Source organism: Muntiacus reevesi, chromosome 12 (genome assembly GCF_963930625.1).
Source record: "Muntiacus reevesi chromosome 12, mMunRee1.1, whole genome shotgun sequence".
In the NCBI taxonomy this organism is placed as follows: Eukaryota; Metazoa; Chordata; class Mammalia; order Artiodactyla; family Cervidae; genus Muntiacus; species Muntiacus reevesi.
In genome coordinates this window covers 69486054-69498771 of record NC_089260.1, presented here as the reverse complement: position 1 = coordinate 69498771, position 12718 = coordinate 69486054, and the positions used below count along the sequence as shown (strand labels likewise).

General features: G+C 35.5%; 1 protein-coding gene across 12 annotated transcripts in view; it reads right to left on the bottom strand.

Annotated features, from left to right (window-relative positions):
• The window catches only part of PHF20L1 (PHD finger protein 20 like 1), a 75563-nt gene that overhangs the window by 45270 nt on the left and 17575 nt on the right, over window positions 1-12718 (bottom strand). For 6 of the 12 annotated variants that reach the window (XM_065903354.1, XM_065903352.1, XM_065903362.1 and 3 more), the window contains exons 4-8: window positions 12599-12683; window positions 8023-8111; window positions 7702-7779; window positions 3082-3295; window positions 2380-2508 (exon numbers count right to left, since the gene is read on the bottom strand). In XM_065903354.1, coding sequence (XP_065759426.1) covers window positions 2380-2508; window positions 3082-3295; window positions 7702-7779; window positions 8023-8111; window positions 12599-12683 — 595 coding nt within the window. The remainder of the gene's footprint in view (window positions 1-2379; window positions 2509-3081; window positions 3296-7701; window positions 7780-8022; window positions 8112-12598; window positions 12684-12718) is intronic. The other 6 variants (XM_065903357.1, XM_065903358.1, XM_065903361.1 and 3 more) reach the window with 4 other exon arrangements.

Here is a 12718-nt window from a genome sequence, read left to right as displayed (position 1 = left end):
TTATGACATAATGAAAATTAAGATACTGGAAGAATATATACACTCTGCAACAATAATTTCCACGTCTACTTATTCAAAATTTTTGAAGCCATCCTATACCATTCCCTATATAGAAATCAGATTTGGAATCTCTGTAGGGTGTATATAAGGTTAAAAAACAGAAAGAGAGTGAATAAATACATGAACTAAACTTATCCGGCAGCTGGTTCACTTATTTCCTGTAAGAACTACTTAAAAAATAAATTAAAAAGTGTGGTAGGGAAACACTCAGAGCAGGCTGAGATGCTGCCGTGTTACCAGGCTATTTCTCTCAGCAGTAAAGGGACAAAAAGGCACATATAAGTGAGCCTGATAAATTTAAAATATACCGTTATTCCAAAACAAAACTGCTACTTCCTATTAGTTCTCATCTCTCTTTTATGGTCTACAAACAAAATTTACTGTACAGAGGCAAGTCTGTGTCTCAACCATCAGAGACAATCTTAAAACATCTATTATCTTTTTGCATGATACAGTTGTAACATGAAATCAGAAACAGACTCAGAGATGAAAAACTATTAAAAAATTAACATGTAACTTGAGTAAATAAAGGGAAAAGATCAGAACAGTTTCACACTTGTAAAACGTATGCCTTTCTACTGCTGCCAGAACTATTACTTATTGATTTAAGATTCCCAAGAAGAAGTGAAGAAAAAATTCCCCCACTACTATTTTTTCAAGGCCATCGGAGATACTGCATCACTGTTAATTAAGCTGCTTTCTTACTTTACTTCTTTAAATAGTGAGCTTGAATTTCTTAGTGAGACACATGTTAAGTGTATACTGACTGAAACTACAGGTATCCAGATTTCAGGGGAAAACATGATGCTGCTAAGCTGGCATATGCGCCGCCAGTGTCACTTCCATCTTCCTTGATCTTGGCTCTCCCAATAAGGCGTTTCAACCTGGGTGTCACAGCAGTGAGAAGTACTATCCCACAGAAGAGAGCTCTGGATCCCATTATTCTAAGACAAAACTGAGGTCTCAAGCTGCCAGCATAATAATCACTAGGATAACATTCAGTGGCTTTCTCCAACATTAACAGTTTCTAAGGAAAAGGTGGAATGGGAATGAGTAGATTGATTTGAAATATTTCCTGTCCTGGGGCCAAATATATCTTTTATCAGAGAAAGGCACAAAAACAGTATTAACAAACGGAAAGACTAAATACTCTCACCCGTTGAAACCAATTATTACTACTTAGATGAGTGGGCTTACTTACACTCTTTAGATAATGGTCAAAATGTTTAATTTACATTTATTCCTGGATCTGATGATGAAACCAACTTTTTCAAAAATTTAAAGGAATGTCAACAAAGATTTACATAGCTTTATTATGCCAAAGGCACTAAAATCATTATCCTTAAAATTAAGAGCATGTGACTGGTTATTAATTAAAATATTTTAGCACCCCCTTTATAATATATGTGCTTCCCTGGTGCCTCTGGCAGTAAAGAATCTGCCTACAATGTGGGAGACCCCAGTTTGACCCCTGGATTGGGAAGATCTCCTGGAGAAGGGAATGGCTATCCACTCCAGTATTCTTGTCTGGAGGATTTCATGGATAGACGAACCTGGCGAGCTACAGTCCATGGGGTCACAAAGAATCAGACACGACTGAGCCACTACCCTTTATAATACACACAAAAAATATTAAATATATTAACAATCTCTTTTAAAGAATCATTAGGCCTTGGAAGTGTGGGACTTAAATATGACTGGTCCCTTCATCTGTGAACACTAACCAGGCTGGAATTTCCTGTGTTTTTCATCATTCTAGCATTCTACTTCCTAAACTACAACACAGCAGAGAGAAATAAGCCCAAATTCTAGAGACCAACATGAAGGTCAGGATAGAAATTTTTAAAAGTTATAGAAGTATTTTTATATTGAGAATTAACAGATTCAGGAGCTGAATTTAAGTCAGTACTCATCTTTCCAACCATCCCTAATGAGACCAGTCAAGAATAACAATGTTTGTACAATATTTAGAACCTTGGACATTATGTCTTCACAAGCTGACAAAAGCAGATGATTCAGTTTTTAGAGAACTACTCCTGCCACCAAAGTGATTTTAAAACTATGGAATTTTGCAACATATGACCCATGCATCCTCACAACATCCCTGTGAGGTAGGCAGAAGACAGGTGATACTGTTTCCATTTCACAACAGAAAAAACCCATGGTGTCTGAAGGGTGATGACCTTAAAGAAACAAAGCAACTGTTTTTCTTATTAATCAGCTACACTAAACCAAAAGATGTATTTTCCTTTATTAAAAACAAACTACTGTAAAATCAAACCCTCCATTCCCCCCACAAAAAGAATCATTGTAGTTTACCAGTAATCTTGTTAAGCCGAGCTCTCTTTGCCTGAAATGAGTTGCCTTGATTATTTTTCCTCTTGTTTGTTAATGTGCTCTCTGGCTGTGGAAAGACCATCTTTGGAACGTTCTCTACATGAAGTCCTACTTTTAATAGAATACATATATGAGAGTTTATCTAGAATCCAAAGTTAAAACACATGAATTATTTTAAGCAGCAAGACACTAAGATAGGCTTTGCACTTAAGTTTTTTTAATCTAGTACTTAAACACAGAACTTTAAAAGACACAAATTTCTCCCAACAAATGTATTAGGAAAAAAAGAAAACTACCAAAGGCAGTTGTGCTTCAGGAATGACTTACAGCTTTTTCTGTATTATATATTGAAATACATGCAAAAGCATTTTAAAAGTTAAAGAAAACAAAACAAACAAAAAATCCCACACAAAAAGAATCTCAATACCCACTACCAAGAAGTTACAAATCAAAATCATAACTCAATTTCTATTCAAGAATACTGAGGGTATCCATTGTCAAAGTACCCACATTAGACCATTAATCTTCAGAGCTGTTAAAAAAGTTAACCATCATTATTATGCTAGGGAAAAAAGCCCAGTAATTCAACTGTATGTTCAAACTACAGGTAGCCAAAAGATCTGACTATTCACTACGTGAGTTTACCACTGCCATGGGGAGTGAACATAAAAACATATTTTGTACCAAAAGTTTCACTAGATGTAGGCAGATCTTCCTTCTTCTCAACTTCTGGTGTGGTTATAGAAGTTGAAGTTTCTTCCTTTTTTGAAGGTACTTTAAACCATTTTCTCTCATCTTTCTCTTTATCTTTATTGCTGTTAGCGCTGGTTCGAGGTTTGTTCCCTGTTTTATTCTTGGCTGCAGCTGCAGCAGCTGCTTTGACTAAAGCTATCCAATCCTCCAAAGGAAAAACACAAAACATGTGAAGCATTAAAAACTTAATTAAAACTACACTAATGAATAAAAACATGTATCACATTTTCAAAGCTACTTTCACAGGCACACAAATATGAAAATCAGATTAACTATATTTACAAGGTAAATCATCAATGTGTTAGATTATCAAATTTAATAATCTAATCAGTTATATGACCTCACATAAAATGGGAAAATATTCAATTTTATATTGATATTCAATAACATATCTTTTGATGGAATAAAATTTAAAATATAAGAAAACCTATGACAAATGTGGAATATCTCATGACACTCTACCTTAGTACTTTAGGGTTTAAATGCCGAATTATGTTTCTTTTCTGTGATGCAATGTATTACAAAAATAATATGAAAAAATGCTTATGTTTCAATTCTGCAAATATTAAAAGAAACGTACAGTCAGCCAGCACTATCTTTGGGTTCTGCATCCAGGAATTCAACCAACTGCAGAACAAAAATACTTGGGGAAGAAAAATTTCCAAAGTTCCAAAGTGCAGAACTTGAATTTGCCATGCTCCAGCTGCTATTTACATAGCTTTTATATTGTGGTAGGTGCTGTAAGTAACCCAGAGATGATTTGGGAGGATGTGAGTAGGTTATATGCAATACGATGCCATTTTATATAAGAGACTTGAGCATCTACAAATTTTGGTATCCATGAGGGTCCTGGAAACAATTCCCTGCAGATAATGAGAATCGACTGTGTTCCCACAGAGCAAATGACTCCTCTTCATTAGGAAGAATGTCAAAGTAAGATCAATTTCACAAAGGTCAAACTATGATTTTATTATTTTTCAAAGTTTTTAAAGTTTGCATAATGATTAATCACAAGAGCTTACCATATTACCAGTAAAGAGAAAGAAAAGCTACTTGACTTGACCAAGGTAAAGTACACACTGTCAGGCTCTAGTTTAATTTCCCTCCCTCTACAACTTTCTCAATCTATATCAGCTGCCATTCTTCTGAGATGCAAATATTTATATTCCTGTGTTTATTTTTTTTAGTTTGCGACTAAATAATTTCTACTCTTTTACTTTGAACTAAAAGCACTTATTCTTAGTCCAAGCAACTAAAAACAATTTCACAACATCAACTGTATTTTAATTCATGGGTTGTATTAACAAACGCAGGCCATTAAGCAAATCAAGTTGATGGCTGTTCAGTATAAAAAATATACGGTAAAGATAATAAGCCATTAAAGGGAAACAAACAAAATAAAAGCCTCTCTCTACCCCATGACAGAAATGAACTGAAAACATCATGCGATTGCACCTATCACATTCCCACTGACCAATTTCCTATTGAATACCCTATTGATGTGCCAAGAAACATGCTAAGTTGATAGAAGATGCTAGCTGAAAACCTCAGGAACCCACTGGCCTGGAGTGACCACATTTTTGCTCCTGCCTGGAAGACACCCAGTATGTAACTTCCCCACATTTTAAACAATGTCCCCAAAGCATGTCTTATTAGAAAGTGAATTATGATAAGGTTGTGAAATAAAATTTTATATCTCTAGTTTGTAAAAACAAACAAAGAAAACCAGATACACCAGTACTACCCACCCCAAGTTTTACTCAGAACCACCTCTTTAGTCCTTCCCATAACAAACTGACAGGCAGATAAAATTAACTATAAGACAATGTAACAGAACAGATAATAGAGAATAAACAAAATACTATGGGAGAACAACAAAATTTTGCCTGAACAAAAAGACTAGTGGAAGGCTTCAGGAGAAATGATAAATGATTTGAACCCTGAAAGAGGAATCTGCTGGGGAAAAATGCAAAGAAAAAAAAATGGACACTCCAAGCAAAAGGAAAACCATTAAACAAAGGTGTGGCAAAGTGTATACTAATAGAAAAGAGGGGTTTAAGGTCAAGGAGCAATCTGGGTGACTTAAGTATTATGGCTAAGTTGAGTCTTGAGACTAACATTTAAGTAGAAGGAAAAAAACACCACCAACGCAAATGACTTATAGAGCTCCATCAACAAAGCAGAAAGAAAAAACAAGATTACATACAACAGACAAGCAAAGGAAAGTGCTAAATTCAGTCTTACTAAGAACAGGGCATTTAATTCTAGGTTTTGTATTGCAGGGACAAGTTTAAGTTATTAAGAGAAATGCCAAAAGATGCTAAGGGTAAAAATTCCACGCCCAAATGTTTTCTCTCTCCAATAAAAAGAAAAATAGATTAACGTTGTACTCTTCAAAAGTGAAATCAGATAAAACAGTTCTTTATCATATGACGTGTTAATCATGAGGATCACTGTAGTTGTGATTGAAGAGTTCTTCAATTATTTCACGCTCCCATTTTTTAACTGGAAAGATTCAACATCAAAAATAACTGATGTGCTTCTTCCATGAATGAGAACTAAAGATGAGAACACAGACACCTCACTAGAATGAACACTGTCCGAAATCAGGTAGGAGTTCAGAGCTACTCTGCACACTATGGTTGAGTGAAATTTTAGGTAAGTCATTGAATTCTTTAAGTTCTGAATTTCTCAACAGTGAAACAGAAATATCAGCTATACCTATGTCAAATGATTTGCTATGAGAATCCAATAAAGCAATGTATTAAAAAAAAAAGTTCTGAAAATAGTAAAGGACCTTATGAACATGCTAAGTCTCTCAGTCGTGTTTGACTCTTTGCGACCCCATGGACTGTAGACCACCAAGCTCCTTTGTCTGGGATTCTCCAGGCAAGAATACTGCAGTGGTTGCCTTTCCTTCTCCAGGGGATCTTCCTGACCCAGGTATCAACCCACATCTCTTACGTTGCCTACATTGCAGGTGGGTTCTTTACTACTAGTGCCACCTGGCCAGTTTCTAACACTAGTGAGTTACAGTGTAAATTTTATATCAGCACACTCTCAAAAAGAAAAAGAATAGGTAAGAAAAAGCTACAGAAATTTAAGAGAAAAACATTCCCATAGTGCATTTATTTGATTCCTTATCCTTTGCTGGTTTAGCAAAAGAAATTTTACTGTATATCTTTACAAAGAAATTCTCAAAGGACTCAAAATTTAGAAGATAGTATGCAAGGTTGGATTCTCTTACTACTGTCCAAACAACACCTGATTTATTATATGACCTAGGTGAAAACAAATCAAAACCTTGTTGGGGAAAATGATACTCAAAATATAAGAATATTCTATAAAAAACAATTCTATACATGTCTCTAATGTGCTTGTAATTAAAAACTATGAAAAAAAAACAAAATTAAAAGAAATATACTAATATTTTCTTCTAGGAGTTTGTATTTTGATATTTATTTTAATGTTACCACACATCATGATGTGACCAGAATACTCATTAAAAATAAACATCCACTATGTTCAAAAAATTAGTTTTTATAACTTATTTTACCACAAACCAAACTGGTTCAGTGTTACTTCAGAAAAAAGAGTTTTAAAGTTAGTGCCATCACGTAAATATTTGAATGAACAAAATAATACTTTTAAGCAAAAAAAAAAAAAAAAATTGAGAATTTTAAACAGTATATATTAAACTAAGTTGCCAATGTCTCAATCAATCTTTCTGTGTAGTAACCAAGGAATCACACCACTGAATGCTTGAGAACATTTTATTTATATATACAAGTAGAAAGACACAAAGCAATTTCCTGATCAAAAGTATTTCCATTTTAAATTTTATTTCCATATTAATTAAAGAAAAAAACTCTACTTGATTTCAAAACTAAATTTTTGAAAACCACGTAATTTAAAACACTCCAACTTCTCAGAAAACAAAAATAATGTTTCAACTGTGGTAATCTACATCCCAAGTATAGCAGCAGGTTGTCTGCTAAATGTATACACTTGACTGGAACTGACCACCTGATTTCAACACAGTTCAGGATGACATTTTTCACCGCATGATATGCAACAAATATATAGCAAATTTCCATATTAGACATTTTTACAGATCACTTTCAATTTCTTAAAATTAATTGTAGGTCCAGGTGCTGAAAATCCCAAATAACAGCAGAACATAAAAGAAAACATTTTAAATTTCTATTGGCACCTTTTCTTTCCAGTATTTCAGGAAACATATTCAATCAATAGAATTATGGTTTTAACTCATCCCAGATTCTCTTTCAAATGCTTACCGTTCATTCTTGCTTTGAGCAGTGACAGAGCATGTAATGCACTGCTTACATCATATAACTCAGAAAGCCCTACCTGAAACAGCCTACAGAGTGTCAGGTAAGCGCCTTTTGAAGGAAAATTAATGACTATGATTTACAGAAGAAAAGAAGAAGATAAGAGACTCAATATAAAATTTTATATTAAAAATTAACTTTCTAAATGATAACCATATACCAGGAAAAACGAAACAGAATTAACAAAAAAGGCACTCACCTCACTTCCCATAGACTGGTTACACGATCCAGCTGGGTCGCTAGGACAACACCAGCTTAGTGGATGCTGGGCTTTCACCTGGAACAGAAACTAGTGACCTGTAACTTGGGCAGGTCTAAAACCAAAGAAGCAAAAATCAAGTGTATAATTGATTTTACATTCTAAGCTTCTCTTTCTTGCTGCTATTTGGGGCTATCAGCACATAATCCTACAATTAGTCCACTTTAAAATATATATATATATGGAAGTATATATATATTTTATTAATCACCATTCAAGAAGACATCCGTTTGGGAAGCTAGGAATGCTAAACACTCTTACCTGCCCCTTAGCATCCTCAGGCATGGCTTTAATGTGCATTCGTTTTAAACAACGAATTACTCCATCATAAAATTGAACTGTGAACGTTCCTGAAATAGGAGTGAGTCAGGATCATTAGAAAATATAATTCAGTCTTACAGCAACACCTGACATCAAACAAGTAATGCCCTGACACAAATAAACACCCTGTGATTGCAGTAACTGCAAACACACATCAAGTGTACGAAGTTTATGGTCTCTCTCGCTGTAAAAATAACGCCTGATTTCCCTTAAGGAATATACAAACTCCATCTTGATAAGTTAGCTGCATATAATTCTGATTTTTACTGGAGGATTTTAAAATTAATAACAAATATATGTTTAAATAACATATCAGTTATAATATACCTGAAGAAAATAATTATTTACAAAAGTGAATAATATTTCTAAGAATCATCATTTGCTGTCTTTGAAAGTTTCTTTCTAAGTAACAGAAAAATCTGGGAGAAAAATCTCAGGAAAGGATTATTTCTTTGCAATATTAGTTAACTGGCAAACAAGAATTACAGATTCCCCGGCTTTTAAGCTACACACCATTTTACATATCACTGGCATGACAGTCTTCCTGTGCAGATAAGAACACTGACCTCCAGTGAAATGAAATGCTGCATGCAGTGACAGTTTATCAGCAGCACAGACATTCCCTAAAACCCCCGATTCCCGTGTCTTTCCCACTAAACCATCCTGCTGTTCGGATTCATGATCCTATTTACACGACTATTTCAAAGGACACTCACTTTTCGTTAGACTCCATGTTTTCATGCTTGTCAGTACTATCAGAAAACATATAAATTATACAGATTTTATATTTATGAAAATCCCAGTGTTGTTCTATCATTTCCTGTATCAAACCAATGTGGGCTGAGTGACACTTGATGTAAACAGATATCTGACCTTTACAAAAGAGGTATAAACAACTGGCACCAAAGCCAATAAATCAATGTACAAAGATTTTCATTTCTTTGTAATTTGAATAACACCAACTGATTTCATCTTTCTATAATTAGCATGACATACAAATCATGGACATAAAGAATTAAACCCAAATTATGAAAGAAACTGAGCAGCCGAAGAGCAAGAATGTAAAGAATTCGAGAAGACCGTGAGACTGAAAAACCACTTGTGCCCCTTACGTTAACCCCCATTCGAGCCCCTCCCTCCTCCTTCCTCATGTGGCACTGCAGATGAGGGCAAACTCTGCGCCACGCTGACCGTGCACTCACCCCCCTGCCTCTGAGGACAGTCTCCCCTGCTGTGACGCCTTTTCCCTTCCCAACTCCAACCCACTCTTCAAGGATCAGCTCTTTAAATCCCACCCGTCGTATGAAAACCTCCCTGATCACTCCAGGCTAAAGTGATTCGCCCCTTCTCTTCAACTCCTCCAAGACATATTGCTGCTATTGCTGCTGCTGCTGCTAAGTCCCTTCAGTCGTGTCCGACTCTGTGCGACCCCATAGACGGAAGCCCACCAGGCTCCCCCGTCCTTGGGATTCTCCAGGCAAGAACACTGGAGTGGGTTGCCACTGCTTTCTCCAATGCATGAAAGTGAAAAGTGAAAGGGAAGTCACTCAGTTGTGTCCGACTCTTAGTGATCCCATGGACTGCAGCCCACCAGGCTCCTCCATCCATGGTATCTTCCAGGCAAGAGTACTGGAGTGGGGTGCCATTGCCTTCTCCGCCAAGACATATTATGTATACCTAAATGTCCACATTTGTTAGTTTTATTTAGCTTTTGCAGTGAACAGAAAGTGCTCTGAGAGCTTCCTTTTTTAAGGGGGGAGAGTGAGGATGGTGGCAGGAGACAAAGTGAGGCTCATTCACCTTGTGGGACACACAGAAAAACCACCAAATTAATACCTCCCACATAAAATGTTTAAAAAAGCAAGTTATATCTGCCAATATTTCACTAAGGGATTCCTCAAACTGCTCTTGAAATGGCAGAGGTTGCAGTGAGTAACATCATTCTTCCACTGATGTAAGCTTAAATTTCTGTATTACATGCCCATGGACAAATGGGATATGATAAAAAATGAGGGTGGCTTGATTCTGAGTATGTCGTACACATGCATATGCACGTGCTTCATAAAAGAAGCTTCACACTTGAAAGAAAGGTCTCAAAGCTCTGCACATTTAAATAAATTTCTCATAATGAAAACAGAGAGCACTGTTTAATTTTGTTCTGTTTTGGGTTGTTGTTGTTCAGGCGCTAGGATCAAGTCTGACTCTTTGCAACCCCATGGACTGCAGCATGCCAGGCTTCCCGGTCCTTCATGATCTCCCAGTGCTTACTCAAGCTCATGTCCATTGAGTAGGTGATGCAATCCAACCATTTCATCCTCTGTTGCCCCCTTCTCCTTATGCCCTCAATCGTTCCCAGCAACAGGGTCTTATCCATTGAGTCAGTTCTTCGCATCAGGTGGCCAAAGAATTGCAGCTTTAGCTTCAGGATCCATCCTTCTAATGAACATTCAGGGTTGATTTCCTTTAGGACTGACTGGTTTGATCTCCTTGCTGTCCAAGGGACTCTCAAGAGTCTTCTCCAGCACCACAATTTGAAAGCATCAATTCTTCAGCACTCAGCTTTCTTTACAGTCGAACTCTCACATACATACATGACTACTGGAAAACCATAGCTTTGTCTAGATAGACCTTTTGTTGGCAAAATGATGTCTCCACTTTTTAACAGGCTGTCTAGGTCTGTCATAGCTTTTCTTCCAAGGAGCAAGTCATAGTCATAGTTTTTCTTCTGTTTTGGGAAGATCCTATTATCTAACGAAATGGACTCATTACTTCTTTTCCTTTCAACAATTGTTACTGACTCCCTAACTCTGTGCTAGTCTCTGAACTAGACACCTGGGGAGCCAATATAAGACATGGGAACATGAGCTCTGAAATATAGCTTTCCAGAAGTTTAAGTAAACAATGATTTAAAGGCCCCACTAGGAAAGAAGTAACCTAAAAACTTAACAACTGAGATGTCCCTCAGGTAACTAGTAATAAGCTCATAGCCATATTTGTTATTTCAATTAACTAAACCAAGAAATTAGACTAAGGCTTTTGTAAAGTTACATCATCAATTCTAACCAGACAACTGTAACTTACTTTTTCACACTTAACACTTTTTACTGTATTTCTTTTTAAATGTTTTCTTCTATTTTCTCTTACCTCTTAATTCTCTTACCTCTTAATTTTTCTCAAGTTTTTTTTGTTAAATTTTCAGCTTAAATCCTTAGCTAAATTCTTTAGCAAGACTACAAGACACTTCATATACCAATTCTTCTTTCCTCCACCTCTTCTGTTATTCTACAAACCTGAAAGGAATCCTTCACTCCAGTCACATCAAAGACTTGCAGTTCCTTAAAAATGGCATGTCTCTCTTCTATTCTTTTGCAAACACCATTTCTTCTGCCAGAAAGCCTTTTCAACCCTCCTTTTCTAGCTAATTTGTTTGGCTTTCAAGATACAACATAAAGTAAGTATCCCTTTACTTAAGTTAAATGCTCTTCTTGCAAAAAACACATCAATGTGAGTTTTTTGGGTGTTTTTTTTTGTCCTGTTGCACGGCTTATGGGATCTTAAAATTCCCCACCAGGGACTGAACCCAGGCCCTCAGCAGTGAAAGTGCTGAGTCCTCACCACTGGACTGCCGGAGAATTCTCTCAATGTGTTTCTTTAGTCAAAGGAATGAATAAATGGTAGAGTTTGAGAAATCACTGTAATAGAAAAACAACGTACTATTGACTTGGAAAATATAAGTATTTCACAATTATTATTTAAATGAGATTTGAAGTCAGAAATTTAAATTTTTCCAATAATAATTTAAATATTAATTATAATCCGTTTCCAAACTAGTCAGTCTACAAGTTTTAAAATTAATTATCTGTGCAACAGATTCTCTTGTTTTATGCCACACCAGCACACCTGATTTCTGTGTTATTTTCAGTATATCTGGTAAATTCAGTAACTTTTCTTCTGTATTAATGTTAGATATCACAAAAGGCTAATAGCAAAATTATCTACAAAATTAATTAAAAGGGGGCAGGGGAAAAGACGCAAGAAAGGAAATCCTCATATTGATAAAGTTCCATACTCCTTCCTCAGAAAACATTGTACTGTGTTTTACTTCCAACCTGAACTGATTTAAATTTTCCTGTATCTTTAGCACTTAGGTAGAGATGTTCATAAAAATAATTTAGCCAGCAAACTGCAAACAGAGAAGAAGAAATAAAATATATATAATATAAGCCTGTCAAATGAAAGCTGAAAAAGCTGAAAAACTGTAACCAACTACTAACCTAAATACTCTTCTTAGGCAGCATATTACATATCATCTTATTCTATACAATACATAATGAATTAAATATATAACAAGTTAAATTTTTATCCTAAAAAAAGAATATTAGAAGACTGATTAAAGTATAAAACAAAGAGAAGTAACAGTTACATGTAACAACTACATGCATTAATTAAAATTAGAAATATAGTTAGATTTTACTATAAATCCCATTTTAATTCTCAGATCATTTCAAATACGTACCTTCTTTGTTAATCGCCTCAATCTTGGCAGGGTAATAGCGACAGTCTGTCCAACGAGCCAGAACTTCTTCTCCGGCTTTAAAATCCTATTTTAAACAACTTTTAAGATCAATATCATGTA